Here is a 24,595-nt window from a genome sequence, read left to right as displayed (position 1 = left end):
TGTCATATGTGTGAAAGCCTCCTCAAATATTGTGAAAATCAAGGTCATATGGTTATGTTCTGTTTCCTCTTGCGTATTTCTCTATTCTAAGTTGTTTTCTTTCCTGTTAATTAACACACCTTTAAAACTGCCGATATTATAAGTTCATAAATAATTGTTTACAATTTGATTCTGCTGTGTAACCCCCATGTAAAAACTTTTTGAATTAAAATCAAAGTCAATAAACCTTTGCTGACTAAAATCAAGCTTTCGCAATTCCTCGTCATTAAAAGTATGTTAAAATATTCATCAACTTTTAAATTTAATTTAATACAATAACAAACTTGGTGGCACATTTGAGCGTCCTAACGTCTGTCAAAAATGTTCTACGTTATCGATCGATCCTTTTCACGGTGAGCGCGCTTTTTGAATGATAACAAATAAGTAGTGTTTATTTAAACATTCCGTGGTTATTTAAACTTGCAAAACGGCCATAGGCTAAAAGATCGTCGCTAAAGATTGCTTCTTTGGTGAAATTGAAGGAAAAACTTGGTTAAATGGTGTAAATCCGGTGTGTAAGTTATCGCCGGTCAAGTGAATGAACTTTTTACGAAACCGACCGAGCCATCGACTACATCATCAAAATTTCGACGACGGATCGTAAGGAGGCAAGCTGGTGTACGTTTGTAGATGTTGTCGTTCGTTGGTGTGGAATAAACAAGTGGTGTGTAGCGTAAATAATGTCCAAAATATGAGGAAGACGTGTTCAGTACGATGTGATCTCGAGCGTTTACCATCAGCAGGCGTAGTGGAGGTGAAATTACGGCAACGGTTCGCGGTAGTGTCAGCAGGTGGAATGGAATGAAACATCACATTCGAAGAATTGGGCAATTTAAAGATGGTAACTTGCAACGTATGGACCCGAATTCCGCAGGAAACGCTATGAGATGCATATATCCGAATCACGCCAGTCTTCAAACACCATCTTGACAAAATGTTCAAAAATGACAGAAGAGAAGCACAAAAGACATGGCATGAATGGAAATGCTGATGGGGTTATTAAAGACGAGCCTCCGAAGACCAGTTATGTGCAGGGAGGACGACTCAAGTTTTTCAAAGGTAAATACGTTCTTTTACATTATGCGAAATGCACACAAGCACGATTTTAGATGGAAAATTTATTCTGGAATTGGAAAGGGCCAGAGAGGGCGAACGGGTCTCATGGGTCTCCGTTCCGAGGAAAACATTTTGGCCACCTCAAGGCACTGCCGCCTCCACACCGTCATACAGGCAAGAAAGCAGTGCTTCATTGAGTGGTAAGTTGCAATTTTAAGTCAATTTAAACAATTTCAATTTTGGGCGTTTTATTATAATAAAAAAATTGCAGTTACATTTAAGTTAGCCTTGATAAATACAAATGTCAGCTGTCACGTACCTACATAGAGTTGTCAAATGGTTGTCTAAATAAAGTATAAATAATAGTCAACTCAAATCATTAATTGTTTAATAACCATTTCCGCATCTAATGAAAATACTATTTTGAATTTATTTTAGAAAATCTTGAGAAAAATGGAAAAAAGTGTGTTTGTAGTCTTTTTGAATATTTCCATCAAAAGCTTTTATAGGAATATAAAATGAGGGAAAGATATTTTAAAAATTTAATTCTTAAGACATTTCTTGCTTTTTAATTTGAGTCCTAATTCATGTTTTCTAAAAACTTAGACAATTTGAGTTCATTATTAATAATCCAAAATATTTAACATATTAAAGGGTCTTTATTCTTAGAAAGTGCTAATATTTTGTGGCCAATTGTATTAAAACCATTAAAACAAACGTGTTAGCTACATAGAATACATAGCACATGATGAGTTTTGCTAAAGGTATTTTTCCGATTTTTCCAAAATTTATTCAATTTTAATATCAGGATGAGGAGTGTGAACAAAACGTTTTTCACGTTTTATTATTTCCATTTTCTTTATCAAAGTTGGTATTTTTTAGTAGACTTGGATGTTTCAATTAAGTTTTTCACGGTTCATATCTTTGTTATTAAACAAAATATAAAAAAATAGAAAATGTAGTGTTTCATTGTTATAACTGTAAATTTAAAAACCAACACAAAATCAATTGATTCACTTTTTACAAATTTAATTTTAACATAAATTATGCTTACATGCAAACGAAAAAACGTATTTAGCAAATGATTTTCCATAAGAAAAGAAGAAGTTACTGAAAATCTGAATATAAAGAATTTAAAATTTAAACTTTGTGTTTGTTAGTATGTTCTTGAAGAAGCTTTTGAAGGGGTTATGCATGAAACCACATACTAATTTGTCCATCTTATTGGTTTTAAAACTTTTTTTTAAATAATAGTCAGTAGAAGCAGTGCTTACTTAATAAATCCGCATAACTGCTACTTGTGTCTTAAGAGCCTCTTAAAAAACAACAATTTTTTCAACAAAATAATTATAACATAATAATAACATAATAACATAATAATAACAAAATAAATGTCACAATGACCGCATTTTTGAACTTTAAAATCAATAATAATTTTAAAGCAATTAAAGAGATAAATGATGCTGAAAATATGACAAATTTTTTTAATTGTTTTTTGTACATCTTTTTGAAATTGTGAACATTTTGTGATTAGTTTCAGATGACAATAGTTCGATCCAATCGTCCCCTTGGCAGCGCGACCACTCGTGGAAGCAGCCGTCGCCCCGTCGCAACCAGTCGAAAGAGTTGGTGTTCTTCTTCTGGCGGCCGAAACACAAACGTTCTTTTAGTAAAATTGGAAAGTCACGTCGTCCGTACACAGAAATCGACGAAGTGAGTGTTGTGAATGAAAGGACTTCGAAAGATGAGGTGTCAAATAACAATTGCAAAAGTCGCGTGCGTGCTTCCTTGCTCGACATCGTGCAAAACCTGTCGGAGAAGTCGTCGACGGGCGGCGGCGCGAGTCGCAGCGATGTTGTTGTCTCTCCGCGAAAACGCTTCTTGCGCGAAATGGAAAAGGACAAGGTGCAATCGGAGGACGGTTGTCAGAAGAGGAGCAGGAACAAGACGCCCCAGGTGACTGCGAAAATTGGCAGTCCGGTCAGCGCGAACGGGGTTACAGAAGATGTGAAGCCGGCGCGCAATTGCAGCTACAGCATCACTTCCTTGTTGGCTGAAGATCGTAACGTTAAACGGTCACCTAGCAGCTCTCCTAGTCACTTTAATACTGTGACGCAACCGCAGTACTGTTCGCCTTCCTCAGAGGATAGGTGGTATTCGGAAAGCGTTGATAGGTTGCGTTCCATTGAACTCTCAGTAAGTTATTTTTCGTATAATTGGTTTTTTGTTGAAGGAAAAGTTCAAGATTGCTATGACTAATTAGTTTTGAATTTTGTCTTAGTGTTGGTTGGTTTTTAAAAGGACACGGTTCAAGCACTTGATACGGTCTAATTCTCATATTCACGATGATTGCGTTTGGAAAATACAGGATGAGAAATCTTATGTTAAGTGTAGTGTGATGAAATAAACACTTCCCGACTTTTTCTTGTACGCAATTATAACACCGTTGCGATGTATATGGAATGAAATGATTTTATCTGCTTTAATTGTCGATTCGGTTCACTTAATATGTACTCATGTGTCATGCGGAAATTGCATACTGTATGGCGAATTCTCGCTAATATTTACACAAATTCAAAAGAAGTCCGATTATTGCAGTTTTACTTTGTTTCAAATTTGCTAAATATGGTCTTTCTTAAATCACGCTTTAGATTTCTAGACAGAAACTATATTTTTGTGACTCATGTCATTTTCTATACTTTGAAGCCTGAGTATTAGTTAGTAGGCAACTAAGAAAACGCATAAGTTTGGTGCACTTAACTGATTTGATACTAAAACTTTCTTTGTTTTTTTTTTAAACTATCATTTCGATTGCAAACAACAACTTGCGATCACTTAAATGGTTAAAAAATATTAGAAATTGTTTTTATGACAATACACTGGCGGATACTGAATTTTGGACATGTTAGTTCAAAAAATGTCAATGTAAGTCACGCTTTATTGTCATTATGATTGACGTTTGAAACTAAAATTTGAAAATCTTTGTTGTTTGGCATCGATTTTACGAAACAATAATGCCAGCAATACGTGTTTTTATATCAGTTCAATAAATTATTTTGATTTGTTGTCATTTTTTCTCTAGCTATCAGGATAAAAATTACAAAAACCGAAAGTGAGGTTAGTTGTCTAAGGCCCGTTTTACATTTTTATGTCACTCGAATAACAAATCGTCCAAAATTCCGTGTCCGCTAGTGTACCCAGACCAAAATGATAAAATTTACTCTAGAATAGTGAATGCAATAAAATTAACTCACTTGAATCATTACTTTTCTATCTGCACAATAATGATAACATTTGCGTTTTTTGAGGTAAAAAACGTCATAAAAATTTTTTTTTTTTAAAAAAGAAGAAATTTAAAACGAAAAAGTTGAAAAAATATTAATAGTCTTTTCGTGGTAAAACTAAAAAATACATACGAATTTAGGTTCACAATAAAATTCATTACAGTTTTGCTATTCGACAGTTGTTTTGTTTTGTTCATTGTTTTGCCTAAAAAACTAATTAACTTTGATTTTTTCTGGTAAGTAGCAAGAAACCAACAATTACAGCTAGTTGTAATTTATAAGCTCGTTTAGTTTAAACTGATACATGTGTGTTTTCTTTTTTTCTTTCAGCAGGCCGATAAAAGAGGTTATCCTCCTTATCCTCATCCTTCATACTTACCCCATTTGATGTACCCTTACCCTCTCTCACCATACTATGGCCCCGGCGTTTACGGAAGAGGTTACGTAATGCCGCCTGTCTACCATGCTCCCCCAATGTCCATAGCGATGCGTCATGATACTCCTTCCTGTTCTTGGGCAGCGGATCCTCCCAGGGACTTGGAACGTAGGGATGATAATATAACAGGTAACTAGTTTTTCTCTAACTAAATGTTTGTGAGATTTGTTTTCTCTTTAATTTCACACAAATCTCACAAATGAATTACTCGTGCATTGATTGAATTGACTATTTTTATTTGCAGATATGCCGTTGAATCTGTCTAAACACGCCGGTTGAACCGGACACGTGCCTTCCATTTGTTACAACTACATATATCAATATTTTTATATTAAAATAATTTTTATCCTCATATCGTTCTATTAAACGAAGGAACAAGACGGCATTCAAAAAATTTTTCATTATTTCGATGTTATTTTGTTGTGTGATACATACTTTGTGGGTAAATATTTTGTTGTTTTGGAAAAAATAAAAAAACGAAAAAAATTAGAAAAAACTGTGTGGTTTTCATGTGTAAAAATAGTAAATATTTATAGCTTTAAAGCATACGATTGTGCAATTGACAGCTGAACAAGCAAAAAGTGTTATTATGATTGGAGGTGTATCCAAATTTTCTAAATTCGCTTCTGTTTTATTTGGTATATTTTAATGGTTAGTTTTATATATTTTCTGTTTAATCGCCAAATGTATATATCAACAGTCATTTTTGTTATTTTTGTAAATATTACCTAATTATATTTTAGAACATATGTTAATTTATCAGTGTGTTGCTATTTTGCTCGTACTTGCCTTTGCATTGGAATCCTCTTTTTTGATAGAATATGAGGGTCTAGAACAATTCGTCTTTTTACCGCATTAATTCGTCAACATGTTACTAGTCTTTATTAATGACAAAAGTGATATTAATTAGAACAAACTTATGTAATATTTGAAATCTTGGAAGAAATTGAAAAAAATTAAGAGATAATTGTTTTTCACTTTTAAACAGTTAATGCAAGGGTTATAAAAGTTTTCAACATATTGTTATTATAACCCTTTTGTTTGTTTTCAGTTATTGCACTAGTCCAAGGTTAAGGCATGTATGAACAGCCCCAGGAGTAAATGTATTTTGGCAATTACAAATTTAAAGCTATTCGTTTTATACTTATGCAGTACAATCTTCAAATTATTTTTATGAATTGTTCAAGTTCCTTATTTTTACTTATGGTTGAAAAATGTAATTTTGAGAAACTAAGTTGTGTAAATATTTACGTGTGACATTTTACCACTAAGATAACAAATTTGTATAAATAACTATTTTCGTACGGTTCATTCTTTTTGAAAAGATTCAACGTGTAATCTTTAAAAGACAATAGATAGGTCTATGTAAAATATATTTTTTTTAATTAGGAGACTCTATTTATAGTCAGGATATTTATAGATTTATTTCTTCATATTTAATATAATTATTATGTAGAGTATTCAACATGTTTTTGTGCCATTTGCTATTAACATAATGTTCTTCAAAATAATGTATTTTTAATGGTGCGATTTATAACTAAATTACGTTAAGGATAACTTATGATTACAGTTATAATTATTTTTAATGCCAAAGCGAGTATTAACTCTTTTGAGATCATTTAGTTGCCTTGTTTTATTTTCATGTTAATAACATTTAACACTTTATAACATTTATTGGCACTTAACTTATTGTGATATGAGTAAATATTGAAACTTGTGTAATTACAAGAGTCCAACCCTTGAACTGAGTATTTATACTTGTATTTCTATGATTGATTAAACTCTACAGTGTATATTGTACATTCAAATACACACATAAAATAATCGACCTGGTTGTTTCTTTTTCACTGATAACACAAATTCAAAAATCGGCAAAAAGATTCAGTTTAAAATAACTAACCTTCTAAGCTACTTTACACCCTGCTATATACCTTCATTGAAAATTACAAAGTGATCCACAATGAATGAATATATTGGCAATCCTGACCCAAATTTAAGCTTACCGCTTTTGATTAAGAACAATTCAATAATCTTGTGGGGTTGTACGTCAAGTATTTGTGAAGCAAAACCGTATCCGGTTACAAATTATTAACAAAAATACTTTCAAATCTGTTGCCAACAGAGTCAGTCTTTCTGGATCACTTCGTAGTAATAGAATTAATATGAATGAATAATGATTTATATATATTTTTTAATAATATTGACAAATACCAACATGACAAAAAAATGATGATACAAATTATTGATTTCACGGTTGTAATTAAACCATATTTTTGAGTTTTAAACTTTGATTAAAAAAGTGACCTTAATACTCCCTCGATAAGAAAACCCGCCAATGCTTGATTTAGGGATTTTCTTCGCAATCGTATTGCATAACAGTTGGTATTGAAATGATTCCACCATCCTTCAATCAGTTCAAATCAAAAAGTTTTTCAGTTGAGTTTTTCGTTATCACGAATTGATATGAATTTTTGTGGTTCTAAAAACTTTTTGTCTTCTTTTCACCATAACTTCCTTTTTGATTAATACCAAGAAAGCGTTTTTAAGTGATTGAATATGGATAACATAATCGAGTGTATTTACAAGTCTTGTGATGAAAACAACAAAAATTTAGTTTCAGTTTCATCGTTGATTGATTTTATTAACCCTTATATGCCCAATAATTTGTAAGTATTTATTGCACACTGGAGTAAATTATCGGTAAGTAATTTTTGTTCTAGAAGTGAACTTAATGAGTTGAAATCACAACTAGATCCCGACTCTGTAAATCCTCATATTGGATACTCATTTTTTGAAAGTGTTATGAGCGATTGGATTAAAAAAATGCAGGGCGATAATATCAACTCAGGTTTATCAGAACTCCATTGTAGTCTCAGCCAGAACTTTAGTCTGTCCCAAAATGAATCTATTAAGTCAAATAACAACAACACATGTAACTTATGCATTTATTATTTAATTGTTTTTGTAATGGTCAAAATTTTAGGTAATGTGAATTTAGAGGAACAAATTTGGGATTTAAAATACCAGTTAAATAAAGCTGTTTCTGAATTAGATCTTGTCAAGCAGCAATTAGCTGCATCAGAAGAACAAAATGAAGGATTGATTGCTGACTTAAAGTCGTTACACAAAATGCAACAACGGCAAGTTTTTATCTTTGTTTTTCTAAAAAATAGTACAACTGTACACTTACAGTGAACAACATGTGAGTGAGCAGTCTTGTGCGGATACAAGTGACAATTATGAGAAAGATGAGGAAGTAAATGCGGCTATGAAAGAGCGCGAACAGCTACAAAAACTTCGGGCAAACTACGAGAAGCAACAAAAACTTTATTTGGCTCAAATTAATGTACTTGAAAGTGAGGTAAAACATTTTTTAGAAAATTCATTTTAGTACAATTATATTGAAAACCATTATTTTTAGAATCAAGTGTTAAAACAGAAATTAACAACATGTGAAAAAGTAAACAAAAAAAATAAAACAACCATGATAGATCTACAAGATGATCTAGAACTAAAAGATGCAGAAATAACGACTTTAAGGGAAGTTATCGATAATTTGAACTCTCAGTTAGAGGAAAAAGTAGAGTTGGTCAATTTTTACACCAAAGAGCAAAACTTAGCTAAACAGAGAATTCATAATTTGGAAGATTTAATTCGTAACAACACACCTCGTAGTAACAAACCTGTGTTACTAGAAAATGATTTGAAACGGTCATCCAAATCCACATTTAATTCTCCAAAATTGTTAAATCAACTGGCACACCCAGTTACTCCCAGATTATCAAACAGTCCGATAAATTTAAAAGATTGCGCCAGTAGCAGTCCAATTAATTCTTCCATGGAAAGTACTAATTGTAGCATCTATGATATCTCAAATATTGGTGTTGTAACGTTACGAAGTCCTCGGAAAAGTCTCCAACAAGAATTAGCAGAAATTAATTCTGAGAAAGTTGACGAAGGGGAAGAAGTGACACGCTTATATAAATTGGTGAAGGACCAAGAGGAAATCAAAAATAATCTTTGGCAAAATATGAAGGAATTGTGTTGTGAGAACGAGGTTCTGCGTGATAATAAGAAAGAACTTACTAATCTTATAAATGCACTTAACGAAAAAGATGAGATTATTAAAAATCTAAAAGTTGAATTAGATAATATCACACAAAAAGCTGCGAAAGCGGATTATAATAACTTGATTCAAGTTGTTGCGGCAGAATTGTCTAAAGTTGACACTAATTTACGCGAACAACTCTCTATAGATGATGAGATTCAAGAAAATCTTGCTGTTTTAAGTAATCAACTGCACTGGGAGGTGTCAGACAAACTCAAAAATGCTTTTGAAACAATAAAAACTCTAAAGCTGAAACTCAGAAAAGAGCAAATTTTGAATTCAAATTTGCGAGCTAAATTGTGCCAAAAGTCCACCGTTGACAAAGCAACCGCAACCTTCAGTGAGGAATGCATGTGGCATGTGCCCATCGTTAGCGAATCAACCGATCCCAAGAAGACAAACTTTGCCAAACAGCAAATGCGACTTGAGCGAATGTTGGAGAAACAAGAAAAGACGGAGAAAGAACTCGTTAGAGAAAAATGTATCAATACAAAACTAATGTCAAAGTATGAAAAAATGTGCACTGAGAAAGAGATACTCGCAAATGACCTCGTTCTGTGCCGTGAGAAAATTTGCAACCAGACGAAAACGATTGAAGAGTTGATCGCTTCGAAAAAAGCTTTGTTTGATAGTTTAGGAGTAATGGAAACAGGAGCTGAAATTCTACAAACCGAAAACAATCAACTGAGAGATGAGACATTGAGCCTGGCGAAGGAGAATCACAACTTGAATGAGAATCTACGCGATTACATGAATAAACTTTTAGTAGAAGCGACTATGACGAGTAATCTGCGGACAGAAATCAGTTTCTTGGTCGAGAAGAACCAGGATTTGGAGAAAAATATCACAGGCAGAATTGCCAAGGAAGGTAAATTGAAGAACCAAATTATAAATACGAGAATGACATGTGATCTGGCGATTGCGAAGTTGTGCGATGAGCTATCTGAGAAAACCAATGAAATAAGGAATTTGCGAAAGCAGATTGAGGATATGAATATTGATGCGTTTTTGTCTACAAGTAATAGAGAGTTAAGATGGTAAGTTAAAAATATGTAACATGAACGATGGAGTCAATTTTTATGATTTCAGTGCAATCTTAGATATTTTCGATCATTTCAATTGTGATCGTGGTGTGCTAGAGGAAGAAGAGGGTGTAACAAACGCAGAATTTGTCCTAGATATAGAAAAAGAAATGGTTCTTTTGAACAATAACATCAAACTCATTAAATCTTTATCAGAATTAAATCAAAATCAATCAACTGAACAAAGGTAAGTTTTTCATTTATTTTCGAGTCAAAGTTACGTTTCATACAGTGAGGACTCCGATGAAGCTTTCGATAAATTGCAAGAAATTTCCATGAACCAGGAGCTTCTGGAGGACACGTTTCTTTCTTGTACCAGTCAAATTTCTCACAGTGAACAGGTGCGTATTTCATTTTGTGAAATCAAAAATTAGTAGTTTGGATTTTAGGATATGTTTGAAGCAATACTCCCCCTGCAATACGACTCATTTTTGGATAATTTAGAGTTAGAAGAGGTCGATTTAAAGTTTGTAAAGCGACATAGAATGTGCAGTTTTGGTAAAACAGTGTTTTAGGCAATTGTCCCACAAAGAGATTGAGGAAAAATTCGCAAGTCTTGCGTTAACGTTAACTGTGGATGTTGCAACGTCAAAAAAGCGATGCTTGAATGAAGAAGAAAAGTTTAATCAACTGATTTTGAGCTTCTTCACGTACCTGAATTGTAGTATGGATATTATGAAGAAGTTGTCCTCTTCTAAAAACAAAAGAAGCCACAAAACAGTCTTGAATTATTTGCAGCAGGTGAAGGAAACCGGTGAAAAGCTTGTTAAATGTGCCGTTGAGTGTGGTGTTCTCCATTATGAAAAACGTATGGCGAATTGCTGGAAGTTAGTAATAAATTATGTTGCGATTTTGACTCAAGAAAATAAGCAAAGCAAAGAGTAAGCTTCTTGTAGGTTTTTTACTAGATTTTTACTTACTGTATTAAAACAATTTTTGTAGGTCTTGTGGCAGGACTAATGAAAATCTTGAAACAGAATCACCTCTTGAGTTAGACAATAAAAAGGAAGATGTAAATGAAATTTTGAATGTAAATGAAAATGTACTAATAGTGCCTCAATTAAGGTTTGCAATTTGGGTTCTTTTTTTAAAGTTATTACTTTTTCTGTTTCAGACAAAGCTCGCCTACAAGAACTAAATGTTATATTTGTTTGTTTTTCTTCGTTTTCATAATTGTAGTTTTTGCGTTGTTTTATATTGATCAGTTGTGCCCTAAAGACGGTAAGCGTATTTGTCCAATTGAGTGGTTAACAAACTTGTTTATTGAAAAGAAATACTACGATGATCATTTGTAATTATATATTTTTTTGCAAAATACAATTTTTAAAATATTGTTCCTTAAAAGTAAATATTAGTGCACACCCCATTGTTCCTCAAACGCTGAGCAAAGTTTTGTGCATGTAAGTGCCGCTGAAAGTGGATAGTTACTAATAGAAAAAGTCTCTTCAGTATAGTCCATATTCACACTTCCTCGAGCCATAGCACCCACCACCACCGCAACAGGGTCCTCATTTTTCGGGACGAGCTCTGCACACTTCACTGATTTCTTTGACGAGAAAGACATTGCGTACTTCTTTATGCCAACAGGAAGGTGATCGGTGACCGGATTTTTGATAACTTTGAGTAATTTGGGACCGCTTTCGGCTCGTATCGAGTATTTGTGTAATAACTGTACCATAAGACCGGCGAATCGTTTGAAAGTCCTTGGTATGCGAGTCTGGGGGTTGATTTCAATGAGCACGTTGTTTTCTGTGTGGACGTAAACTTGCAACAGTCCGGCCCTATTCAAGGGGCTATCAAACAGCATTAAGAGACACTGGTGCGTTATATCCGGCCGGTAGAGAGACTGAGAACGCCCCGAATTTTTCAAAATGCCCACATGGTCGTCACAGTTGAGTAATTCGAATTTGTTGCCCACCTTGACTGTCTCGAGTTGCGCCCCTTCGAGGATAATAATGAGTCGTTTTTCGTGATTTTTGAGATGGGTCTGGGTCAGGTGTTTGGGCGTGGGGTCGAATTCATACTCGTCGTTTTCAGTTTTAAGTTTTCGTTTCTTGTCCATTTTGTGAGGTTATGTGGAGAAATGTCATACTGTCACACACGTGATACAGTTTTTTGCGTATTTTTTGCGTGTTTCTGTTTTATCGTCGCAATGTTTCTGCTACTGTCCGCTAAGAGTTCTTTTGGCGCTGCTGTTAACAATCGTGTGTGATTCTTTGCTCAGACGCCAACAGGGAGTTTGATTTGAGAAAATGGCGTCTGTTGGCTTGATGGTGTTTAGTGCACTGACAAAACATTGAAGAAATTCTACGAAATTATTTAAAATGTGTGTCGTATTAACGTAGTATTACTGTTAGGAGTAAATTGTTTTTGTGTTTGAAGATGACAGCTAACATGTATCGTGTCGGAGGTGAGTGTTTGGTGATTTAATTAACCGGCTTCGCTCAAGAGGAAGTCTTTCTCTCGAGTAGTCCAGTTTAATAATTGCCATCGGGGTTCGATAGGTGGATCTAATTGTGGTGATTTTTCGCGCCGCTGCTTCCTCTGGATCGGGTATCAGATTTTTGTTTGAAACGACAAGTACTGTTAATAAAGTCATCCGATAGTAATTTTATACTTTGGTAATTATTTTGGAGTATCCCGTCGTGACGCCAGGTGCTCACCTCGTTCACAACCTTTTATCTTACCTGGTATCTTTTAATCAAACAAAAGTGGCTGCTTTTCACCAATCTAATTATTACATTTCGCTTATTGAAAATCAAAGTTGGTAAAACTCCTGCCAAGTTGATTACGGGCCGAGAGGTCATTTTTCCCAGTTGTCCGTGCGTTAGGCGAGGAGGATGTCCACTGTTATTGTTTACGTTTCCGTTTTTTTTAGATTACGTGTACTTTGAGACGTCATCGACGTCCCCGTACCAAATTCGACGTATCGAAGAGCTGAATAAGACGGCATCGGGCAATGTTGAAGCGAAGGTGATGTGCTTCTACCGTCGAAGAGATCTGCCCAGCCAGCTGATCCAGCTCGCCGACAAACACCAATGTAAGTCAAGTGGGCCGATTGTCGATTGTACGCGATTTCCGCCTGTTCCGGAATCGTTTTTCGTTGGTATTTCGGGGGGACGACATTCTCGCTTTTCACGCATTCTAAATGAGTGGAGGGGCAAAAGTCTTGATTAGGCGATCGATATTCGCTGACTGTACCTGTCTTGTCACCGTCCGTGGTGTTGTTTCGCGAAATCCTGCCGCAACTGTACTCGATCAGACCGCGTCGCTATGACAACTGCGAGATGCTTGTTCTTTTATGCAAGACTGTACTTTTATAATTACACACAAAAAGTAGATAACGAATAACGAAACCTGATGCTTGAAGCCGGGACGATTCTTGTCATCGGCAGGTATTCATTTCATTAAATTACTATTTTAATCCATGCCCCCAGTTTTTCGCTTTTTAAAATAATTCGAATCCCATATTCGTCTGGGTCCATTGTTTTATTTAAAATTTTTTACAGAATTTAAATTCATTTCAGAGGTGATTAAAAAATAACATCCCTCTCGTGTTTATTAGTTTTATTCTTTATACCTGTGAGATTTTTATTTATTAAAGACATCTGTTAGTTTTGAGTCATTAGGGGAGGCTGGGACAAACTGGTCTGGTTGGAATAATTGTCACATAACACTATCTGAAAAAAAGGATTTTTATTGTTATGCATTTAATGAAAATAACCTCTGTACATACAGTGGATTTTGGACTTGTAATTTTTTTCTGTAAATGCTTTCTAAATCCCATCACGTTGACGGTTTTATTTTTTTTTTGACAACGATATCACTTTGACAATTAATGAAATAAGGATTGTTCTTGTTAAAAATGTGTTTGTTTTTTTAATCTTAAAGCTGTTTCTTTGAGTTGCCATTTATTAAAATTATGTTTTTCACAAACATTTTTGTTATTTAACTTGCGTAAACTCATATGTTCAAAGTGACATCGTTGTCAAAAAATAAATAAAACCACCAATGTGATGAAATTTAAAACGCAGGGAAAAATTATTACAAGTCTAAAATCAAGAGAAAAATGAACTTTTCTTTCCAATGAATCAGATTAAAGCAAATTTAATTTTAGATTTGCTCGTTTCAGGTGAAGCAAAAAATGTTTTTCTTTTGTAGTTTTGGCGTAAAATCAAAGAATTTTTTTCAGTCCGGGAACATACTATACCTATATCTAATAAAGACCCTAACCGATTTTCAGACCCAGTCTAAAATACATTCTCAGATACCACTATGCGTTAATTGATTTACTGTCTGAAATTTGATAAAATAAATATCCCTGATAGCTTTGACAGTTTTCAAAATTGCCGAGTAGATTGGCGTGTATACTCGTTTTCATATTAATGTGCATCGAAGTAGTCGTTGAAAGGTGGCAACCATGCGAAAATTCAAACAATCCTAAACTCAATTTTCCCTAAAAATTGTTTTTTCAAATAAAGGTGTACCCCATGTAGCAAAAATTAGTTAAAATTAACAACGTAATCAACATAGGATAGGAAACAATGATTTTTGTCATTATTGATGTGATTAAATTTGTTTTGAATGACATTAATGACCCTTTTTGTGTAAATCGGACTTTAAATTAAACCTACTTGATGCACATTAATATGAAAAAGAGTATACTTTTGACGGTACAGATTCAGCAACAGCATTTTTGTGGCATTTTCCATATATCGACATCATGTTAGTTTTTTTGTCGTTTGAGTACATTAGGAAATTTAAAGGAAAAAAGTAGAATTGATGATACTGTCAAATTTAATAAATGACGTATTAATAACCACTTTGATGTAAATTTATTAATATAAATTTTTCAAAGCCAAGTTGTCTGTGACAATGTATTTGGGGTTGCGTCTGAAAATCGGTTATTATCTCTATTATAAACGACTTACCCTGTATGTAAAATAATATTTGCGAACCACGTTGTTTTTTTTACTGTCATTGGCAATTGGCAAAGCGTCTAAACATATTTGTCTTGAATAATGTGACGACGCAAGTCATAAAAGACCACCTTTTTGGACGCAATTTGTAATGCAGCTTTGTTAAAAATGATCTGATTTTCATTTTTAACAAAGCTGCATTACAAATCTAATCTAATTTTTAGCATGAAATTGACGATAATGCAAAACAATCGTGAATGAGAAAGAAGACAATTCAATAAGGGTATCTGGTTTCACCACATTCAAAGAAGTGCAGTTTTAAATTAATACTGACGAAGCATTTAATATCTACTTCAATTTCGAACTTATTTCAAATAAATTACACAAAATTTATTGCCTTCGGAGTAGAAAACCTTTTTCTGTAGATACTCTTTTTTACTAAAATTGTTGTAGCGAGAAGCTTATTTTTGCCTATAACAACTTATTTGAAGTCTGTGTATAAAATCCAAAAATTTTAAGAACATTTCAACATAAAAATCTAAACATAATTTATTGACGAAATGTTTATAGGTAAAACATTTGATTAAAATATTTTTTCGGAAAAACATACTTTTGTTTTGTAACCACATTAAAAAAAATAAATGATCATAATATGGTAAAATTCATCGACACACGGAAACTACAGGGTGTTTCATATAATTTTACGAGGCCTGCGCCTGTAAGATGCAATCAATAATACATATTCCGATACGAACTCGATTACAATTTTGAAAAATTGCATAATCTTCTCTAGTTTGTTCACCCTTTCAAAAATGACAACGTTTTTAGTTAGTTAGTGATTAAGATAGATAAACTACAGTCATATTCATGCCGTCTCTTGATAGGACAAATGATAATTGTTTCTGAAAAACGGCAGTTTTTTGACTATCAATGAAACAGTGATTAGTTTGACAACTACTGTCATGGGTTTCCAAAAATTAAATAATTAAATGTGTATTTTTTGTATCCAGTGTTCTGTGCATTTGTATATTTAGGTGCGTACATTAGGCGCAAGCCTCGTAAAGTTATGTGAAACATCCTGTATAGGTGACTTCTGAATTCAATTAGTAAATTGTTAATGATATTTTTTTTCTCCATTATAATCTCTGCTCTTGAAGGGGAAAATAAATAATTATTTCACAAAAACTAAAAAAATATTTCTTTGTTTTTAAGTAACTGAGTTGTAACAAAAAATATAAAAGCAAAAAAATAAGTTAATAGGGAAAAATATATAAATATATAAAATATAAAATCTTGCCGTTGGCTCTGTTCTGTTTCAAGGTTAGTGACACTGACCAGCGTAACTTGTAAACGTTAAATTCAAACTGGGCAACTTTGTGTTTTTGCTCAGCGTACAAGAACTCTTTATTTCTTTGATTTTGAAGGTGATCATACTCATAACTATGTAAATACCGTTATATTTTTTTATGGTTCACTATTAAACGAGGTTACATTATTATCATTAATATCAAAATAATAATGTTTGTTACCTGTTAGTAGACTAGCAGAGTGATGTTCTAGTCGCTCTGTTCGTAAAAATTGCAACTGTTGTATGACGTACATAATTTTTTTCGTTTTTAAATTATTCTAGAGATCATATGTTACATACAAGGTACGAATTATAAATTACTTCTTTTATTATTAGAAAATGTTGCCACGTAAAATTTTCTAAAAAGAAATTATTGAAACACTTCAGACAATTGACACTTTGTGCATTAATTAATAACTAGTGGTACACTGGTACCTATAAATGTACGGAAAATGGAACCATTGGTATTTTGTTTTGATAAAATCTGGGTACGTCAACTCTAAACAGCGGCACAATAGCTTGAAGTCATTATAATACTAGCTAATACATATTATTTATTCTTTGACACTGTCAAAATTTACGGTTTTTCTCCCGTGGAAGTTTTGACAACTGTTTGGCATTTCTCAATCCGAAACGTCAGATTATTTTTAACAGATTTAAAGCAAGTTTAAGCCTTATTGAGTCTAATTCGAAGAATAAAATGTTGTATTCAACTCGTTTGAGTGTAAATCGGACACTTTATTCCACCTCGTGGATGATAAACCACACGTTACACTCGTGGTTTAATAACCCACTCGGTGAAATAATCCGTCCGATTTACACTCAAACTCGTCGAACTATTATTTACTGCTATTTCGCAAACAATATATCATGTACTAAAGATTGAACCTGATGAAACTAGTCTGTATTATGTTTTTCAAAATTTTGCATTTGTTCTATGAGAATTTGTTGATACTAATTAAACAAATTAATCTTGTAGTTCAAATATGAACACGATAAGTACGTGTATGTAAGTAAAAGTCAATATTTTATTCATTATGTATATATGCAAGCTAGTTTTATGTGCTCTTTTTTACTTACTCTTATTTATAGCTGCTTTTTGTTTGAATATACAGGGTGTGTGTGGTACGGTACCTAGAATTATTTGATTAGTGAGGGAAAAATATTTAAAAAAAATCTTGGTTTTTATTTTTCTGCATAGTGGGGGTTTTGTGTAAGAATCTTCAAACGTTGTTAGTTGTACTGATTATTACTAAATAACACTCAAAATGCAATTAAAACATGCAAAATGGAAGGTAACGCAATGTCTGTGGTCTTTAACATTCAATGCGATTTACCTCTTCTAAATTATCGATAATTATGCAAAAATCGATGCGCCAATGTTTAAAGGTAACTATAAATTTAAGAATTGGATGATTCCATGGCAACTCTCTTGATTTTCTCAAGGTAGGTGACATTCAGTGTCCCAACTCTTCTAATATAGGAACTCTAGGTAGGTGTATGCTTCTGGACAGCATACCATAGTTTTAGTGCGGCATTTTTTAAACACCCTGTATACATTCTGTATCATGATTTAAAACAAACATTTATATGTTTATTTATTATTTTCTATCATTCTAACTTTTTGTGAAAAAATTAAAATGAAACAGCATAGAAGATTAATAATATCTACTGTATAGATATGTATTTAATGCCTCTTACTTAATTACCACCTTAAATTGATTGCTTTCTAGAAGTGAGTTTCACTTTTATCTCTGTTTTTTTTAGAATTTCGTAGTTAATACATAGTTTAAAGATCACGTGATTATGCTGGAACAAACATGCTACTTATGTTTAAAATATGTTAACAAAAATTACAATCGTTATTAAACCTCTATCAAATTTGGAAATATTCATTTACTTGTACTTGCAAATTTCTGTTATCGACATTTTGATTAAACATTGATAAGATCTTTTATGTTTTAGTGAAATATAAATTTGTGGTTTTTGTTTACGTAATCGTGTAAATAAACCTTTGAACTCTCTGAGTTTGCGAACCAGACTGTGTAATTTATAAAAAGCAACCAGCGTTGTTTCGTGAAATTAAGTATTTTTGTGGATACATGATTTTTAAATAAATTGATATAATGCATAGTGTATGCATAATTTTCCGCTTTGTCAACTAAATTCCATTTTGGATGTAGCGAGAGGCAAAAGGAACAAGAAACGGTCGCACGAGCTATGTTATTTTCTATGTCATGAATTACAAATGGGTTCATGTACTTAGTTTTAGTCAATACTTGAAAATACACACATACATATTTAAAATAATCTGCGCATATGTTGCATTTGTCAGTAAATTGTTAGAGTTTTTTTATTAATTATCGTGGCACTAAACCCTATGATCAGAATGAGTTTTTATTTTTAATCGAAAATGTTTAGTTAATTACTGTTTTTAATGTAATCTTCTGTTATTTTTTTGTAGCTGAACTTTTTCTATTTTTGAGTATAAATTTGTAATAATCATTATTTTCAGTATTTTCAAACACTTGCGACTTGCCTTACATTAAATAGTAAAAAATTAAAGTAGGCCGTGATATCAAATGTGGCCTGTCGTTAATTCTCCAATAAAATGCGTCTTTTTGTAAATTATATGTATGTTCCAAAAACTTTTAAGTTTAATAAGTGGAAAAAAGTATTCTCACTTTTATTCTTTTCTAATTTGTTTGTAGAAGTCTGAAACTACATAACTTGGACATCAAAGCAATTAATTTTTTAGAAATAAATATGGAAGAGTCGCGAAATATTAACACGTCATAAATTATCTATGAAAAGTGATTTAATTCCAAAATTTTATCAAAGTAATGCAAATCACTTTTGTAATAGTACAGTGCGATCAAAAAGTCTTTCTATCAAGTAGGCGTCCTAGTTGAGGACGTATGTTGCATGGCAGTTCGTATGTTAACTAGATGACAAAAATTTATTTTATAAAAATTAAAACATTGAGCTAATTAAATTGAATTATCTATTAAACGTCTCAAAACAAACTAAAATGAGATCTTGTTGGTGTTTATTCAGAAAAATCGTTCACCACGGTTTCCTGCCATAATTTACATAAAAAATATTTTGACATTTCTCATTTGTCATTGTGACATTTTATCTTCCACAGACATACGTTTTAAATTTCTACGCTTGCTTAATAGACAGACTTTTTGATCGCACTGTATATTACATAACGAGCACGGAAAGTGATAAATAACGCACAAGCGGGAAAGTTGCGTACGAGGCGTTAGCCGAGTGCAGGCAATACCGCGAGTGCGTTAGACACTTTCCTGCAAGTTTTGTACACGGTTTTTCCTACGACCATAAATAATTTTATTACGAACATATTTTTTTTTCATAACGATTTATTTTTTATAATGGATACAAAAATACGTTGAATAACGATTTATTTTTTATAATGTATATAAAAAAAATACGTTGAATGAAAAAATACAAAACATTCGAGTGTGAATTGTGTGTTAGATTTCTAACACACAGTGCGAAAACAAATCGCACAGGTTTTTGACCTCGTACGATATTGCCAATTTTCGCACATATGTAATTGTGCGTTATGATCTAGTTTCGTATATGGTCGTAGAAAAAAGACATTGTTATGTTTTTTCTGCAAATTGTTTTATGTTAGGAGCTTAGGATGAAACTTGAATCACCTGGTACATAATATTTGGGTTTGAAAGTGAATTTATTTAATAGAACTTTGGTTATTTCTGACTCAAAATCGTAAATGTATTGTCATCAGGTGCCTTAGACGAGTCAAACGGCAGCCCGGTGTCGGATTCGGGCAGCAGAGGTTGCGAATCTTTAAATCCAAAGCAGAGGCACCAAATGAAACACCGCGAGTTGTTCCTATCCCGTCAGGTGGAAACGCTACCGGCCACTCACATCCGAGGCAAGTGTTCTGTGACGTTGTTTAATGAGACAGAATCGCTCAGTTCCTATCTGGGCAAAGATGACATGTTTTTCTACTGTCTGGTGTTCGATCCGACCCAAAAGACGCTATTGGCCGATAAGGGTGAAATCCGTGTAGGTAGCCGGTACCAGTGCGATATAACACCTCTGCTAAAAGAGGGCGAAAGTGACGAACGCGACCTCTCCGAACTCGAAACCCTAATCTGGACTCCGGACCACAATCTCACCGACCGACAAATAGATCAGTTTTTAGTCGTTTCGCGATCGGTGGGAACGTTTGCCCGCGCCCTGGACTGCAGTTCGAGTGTGAAACAGCCCTCGTTGCACATGTCGGCGGCGGCGGCCAGCCGGGACATTACGTTGTTTCACGCGATGGACACTTTGCATCATCACAATTACGATCTGGCAAGTGCTCTGTGTTCGTTAGTTCCTTCGAGCGGGCCGGTGCTGTGCCGGGACGAGATGGAAGAGTGGAGTGCGTCAGAGGCTAATCTGTTCGAAGAGGCGCTCGACAAGTACGGCAAGGATTTCAACGATATACGTCAGGACTTTCTACCATGGAAAACATTGAAAAATATCATCGAATATTATTACATGTGGAAAACTACGGACCGATATGTACAACAGAAACGCGTTAAAGCCGTTGAAGCTGAATCCAAATTGAAGCAAGTCTACATTCCCAACTAGTGAGTTTGTATTTTGAGTGTTAGTAGTTTAATTGAAATCGCTTGTCGATTGTTTTTTACAGCAATAAACCAAATCCGGCCGCACTTAATAATAATAAAGGTGTTGTCAATGGTAACAGCAATGGCAATTCAGATCCAGCTGTCTCGTTGGGGGGTAAATCGTGCGAATCTTGTAATGGTATGTATGACATTGATTATTGTACTACAAATTATGTAGTGATGTTTATTGTTATTGTGCATCCAGATGTCACTTTTCTGTCAATGTAAATGACTATTATGTATGTATATGTTACATACAATGTTGATCCGTAAATTATTTAGTTTCTCATTTTCAAAAAAAATCATCTGAATCTACGGGTATAAGGATTCCAACATTTGATTATGCAATTAATAAAATAAATACGAAGCAAAATGTTTATGGTCATTGTTTTTAAATAATGATTTAAAATAAATGCTTCCATTTTTTCTAGTATTAACTTTACATTTAGTAAATAATATTCACTATCTAATGGCTTAATCGATTAAAACTGAAATTTCATAAATTACTTGTGACGATTTACATATACGAATTATATGTGCTTGCGTTTATTCATTAGCTGATAACGTATTTAAACTTATTCACGGTTCTAATATATAATAATCTTACTTACTGATAAAAAGGAAAAACAATTTTTATGTCACAACTTTTATATATGAACACTAAAGGTAAACCTTGAATTTAATAAATTCGGTCTTTGAATTTTAATATTGAAAAATATTATTTAATACAAGTCACCAAAACTAGTTATTACGTCCCCAACAATTTACAGTTAAATAATGTTTGTCTAATTTTGTACACCAGGAATTCTTTTCCATTTGTACAATTGGAAGAAAGTATTTCAATTACTTCTGTTTTTCATTATTTTAATGTCAGAACTGACAAATTGTAAGTGTGCTCGCTATGATTTCATATTTATTACAAAAAAATCTTTGAAATGTACCAGACCTATGAAAATGTAATGTTGGTTGCATCGAGAATTTGGTCAGGCTCATTATTCCTCGTGAATCACCCTGTATGTATAACATACAAAATTAAAAACAAATCAAAAAAAAATATTAATAATTAAGTCTCTCAAAACATCCCCCATAAGTCTATCTTTACAAGTGTCAGAGTGCAAAAATCAAGCATTTATCAATTTTTTTTATTTTAAATCACACCGCCTTAGAGACATATTTCATTGGTTACTAAGAAAACCGAATGGGCGGGGCAGATAAAAAGTATTCGCGGCTCCAGTTTAGGCTCCTATGCCAAATACGAGTATTCGTATTTGGTTAGTTTGGAGGCTATGTGATTTCTGGTGATAAACAAAATATGTCTTATTGGTGGTTATTTGTCTATTGTTGGGACAAATTGTTTTCTCAAGAATGTTATACGTTAATTGTCCGAAATTGTCAATATTATAGTGTCTTGTTTTTTTTTTGCAAAATTTAAAATAGTGGTCGGTAGAAAAATGATTTAATTTGTTATCTTTATTCCGAAATATGTTTTAAATTTATTAATAAACAGTATTTTGACAGCAAAGTGACATTTGACATGGTTATTCCAAATGTCAACCAATAACAACATACATGTTATTAACAGCTAACTTGACTTAATTGAATAAATTACGAAATCTTTGATTTTTATAGTGACGGTATCCACCCAGTGGTACGCTTGGGGCCCCTCTCATATGCAGTGTCGTTTATGTCACCAATGTTGGCAATATTGGAAAAAATACGGCGGCTTGAAAATACCGACTCGTTTCGGAGACGGCGATTTCGATAACGGTGGCAAGAAAAAATCGGGAAGCGATGTCGACGACGACCGCACGTCAGCCATGCCTCACCGACCACATCGTTGCAACATCGGTGGATGCGGCAAAGAGTTCAAACTTAAGGCCCATCTCGGACGACATTATGCCACGTCGCATGGCATAATGGTGCGTTCGGGCTCGCCACGACCTATAATGAAAACCCGTACAGCGTTCTATCTGTTTACAACGCCATTGACAAGGATCTCTAGGAGGTTGTGCAGGCACATAATGAAACCTCGACATGCGGCACGAGCCCCATTCTTCGCTATCAACATCCAAGCCGTCAAACAGGAATGCGCCGCTCAAATGATAGGCAAATCGCTCGCCGATCTCAAGCAGTTGTTGGTGTATCGGAAGAAAAATCGAGGAAGCGTCACGGCCATTGCAACGAGATTGGGGAATCCCGGTTCTATAACACCGCAATGGCTCATTTTGACTGATAAAGATAGTTTGCCAAAACCGGAGAAAGTGGCGTTTCCGAAGCCCCCGAAAGCACCCGATGGGAGTTTAGTCTACGAGAGAGTACCCAATAAACCGGAGGCCGACAAAATACCACTCAATAACATGTCTCCGTCGCTAAAGAGGCGTGCGTATGATGAAATGAACGGAATTGACAGTAAGTGTTGTTTGTGTTTGTATTACTATTACTGTTGTTTGCATTTTAAAACTATTTCTCGTTTCTTTTTATTGGCTTCTATTCCGATCTGGATTGGGATGACGGTGAGTTTCGGGTTCTGTAATACTAAATTTAGTTTGATTTCCTTGGAATGCATTTTTTGGTTGGAATAGAATTAATAACCGAGTATTTTCTGGATCAAATTTAACTTTCAAAAATCTACAAATCCAAGCTTTGTTGCTTATTTGAATTATAAGAAAAAATAGCTCTAACTGGTGACACTGTGAATGTAATTTTAGGTTCCGCGTTGAGTGCGCCGCCCCCGAAACGATTAAACAAAGATTCAATTTCGATGGTGCGTCCCGATCAGTATTCGATGATATCGTCGTCAATAGTCTCCGGGCAAGTGTTGCCAAGACATATATCTCAGATAAACGGTAAACCAAAAATCGCACATATGACTAGGGCGGGTTCCGGTCGAAAGCAGGTCATAAGTTGGATGGATGCACCCGATGATGTGTATTTCAGAGCGACGGAAGGGAGCAAGTGAGTAGATTTGTTTTGATTTTATTTGCTTGAATATCTATTATGTTTTGTTTTTAAAATAGGAGGATGAGAAGACAAGTTACGCTAGCAGAATTGAGGAGAGCAGCTCGTAAACCGTGGAGACAATTGAAAACCAAAATGGAAGAACATCCGATTGTGGTACTTGATTGACAATAGATTTGTGTATAGACGTTCGTGTTGTCATCATCAAGTGCTCAGTGTACACAAAACTGTTGAACACCTCTAGCAACCTTTTATTAAGCAAATTGTTTTTAACTTGGTAATTGTGTTTTTGAAATCATGAAGTGTCTTTTATAATAATTTTACAAATGCGTTATGTTGTGTATATAATATTTATACAGTTCGTTGTATCAGGTATTTATTCTAATAGGTAAAGCTAGGTGGTGAAGAACTGTATATTGTACAATTTGTTTACTGGCAATAATCCAAGTATTGGAAAAAACATTGCGGGACTAGTCTTATTGACAGTGAAAATTATGAACATTGGACACAACTATGTAGATACCATTCTATTAAATTGTGCTACTTGGATAGGATCATATTTCAAGTTGTAAAACGTAGAATAATTTACATTTTTTTCATAAATAAACAAGCACTTAGAATACACTGCAGTATTTAATTGCAACCGACAACCCGAAAATCAATCGATATTAAACTTGTCAGTCAAGCTGGAC

General features: G+C 33.8%; 4 protein-coding genes across 6 annotated transcripts; 3 read left to right on the top strand and 1 right to left on the bottom strand.

The window, feature by feature from the left end:
• The first annotated feature begins 495 nt into the window (after nucleotides 1-495).
• Nucleotides 496-6,643, top strand: LOC123011995 (protein hairless). Of its 2 annotated transcripts, none has more exons than XM_044409735.1 (5): nucleotides 496-1,098; nucleotides 1,149-1,295; nucleotides 2,630-3,291; nucleotides 4,713-4,944; nucleotides 5,060-6,643. In XM_044409735.1, the coding sequence occupies exons 1-5, from the start codon at nucleotides 927-929 to the stop codon at nucleotides 5,092-5,094; spliced, it is 1,248 nt and encodes a 415-aa protein (XP_044265670.1). In that variant the 5' UTR covers nucleotides 496-926; the 3' UTR covers nucleotides 5,095-6,643. The 2 variants fall into 2 exon arrangements, with proteins under 2 accessions (XP_044265670.1, XP_044265669.1); XM_044409734.1 differs by having other exon boundaries at nucleotides 589-1,098; nucleotides 4,710-4,944.
• A 591-nt stretch (nucleotides 6,644-7,234) lies between these two features.
• LOC123010608 (golgin subfamily A member 4-like) lies at nucleotides 7,235-11,337 on the top strand. The gene is made up of 11 exons (XM_044407636.1): nucleotides 7,235-7,481; nucleotides 7,536-7,747; nucleotides 7,799-7,955; nucleotides 8,008-8,176; nucleotides 8,237-9,960; nucleotides 10,013-10,192; nucleotides 10,238-10,346; nucleotides 10,395-10,471; nucleotides 10,521-10,886; nucleotides 10,948-11,070; nucleotides 11,120-11,337. Exons 1-11 carry the CDS (start codon nucleotides 7,372-7,374, stop codon nucleotides 11,298-11,300), a joined length of 3,408 nt encoding a protein of 1,135 aa, XP_044263571.1. The 5' UTR covers nucleotides 7,235-7,371; the 3' UTR covers nucleotides 11,301-11,337.
• LOC123010610 (ribosomal RNA small subunit methyltransferase NEP1) lies at nucleotides 11,290-12,451 on the bottom strand. The gene has a single exon (XM_044407639.1). It carries the CDS (start codon nucleotides 12,065-12,067, stop codon nucleotides 11,357-11,359), a length of 711 nt encoding a protein of 236 aa, XP_044263574.1. The 5' UTR covers nucleotides 12,068-12,451; the 3' UTR covers nucleotides 11,290-11,356.
• Nucleotides 12,216-24,527, top strand: LOC123010609 (metastasis-associated protein MTA3). Of its 2 annotated transcripts, XM_044407637.1 has the most exons (8): nucleotides 12,216-12,415; nucleotides 12,884-13,045; nucleotides 20,051-20,906; nucleotides 20,969-21,084; nucleotides 22,575-23,354; nucleotides 23,429-23,458; nucleotides 23,654-23,900; nucleotides 23,963-24,527. In XM_044407637.1, the coding sequence occupies exons 1-8, from the start codon at nucleotides 12,388-12,390 to the stop codon at nucleotides 24,069-24,071; spliced, it is 2,328 nt and encodes a 775-aa protein (XP_044263572.1). In that variant the 5' UTR covers nucleotides 12,216-12,387; the 3' UTR covers nucleotides 24,072-24,527. The 2 variants fall into 2 exon arrangements, with proteins under 2 accessions (XP_044263572.1, XP_044263573.1); XM_044407638.1 differs by lacking the exon at nucleotides 23,429-23,458 and having other exon boundaries at nucleotides 12,218-12,415.
• The last annotated feature ends 68 nt before the right edge of the window (nucleotides 24,528-24,595 follow it).

This window comes from Tribolium madens, unplaced genomic scaffold (assembly GCF_015345945.1).
Source record: "Tribolium madens isolate multiple individuals breed KSU strain unplaced genomic scaffold, Tmad_KSU_1.1 Scaffold_91;HRSCAF=231;Tcas5.2_LG7, whole genome shotgun sequence".
Taxonomy (NCBI): Eukaryota; Metazoa; Arthropoda; class Insecta; order Coleoptera; family Tenebrionidae; genus Tribolium; species Tribolium madens.
Note: the sequence above shows the minus strand (reverse complement) of the source record. Positions and strands in the feature narration are given on the sequence as shown.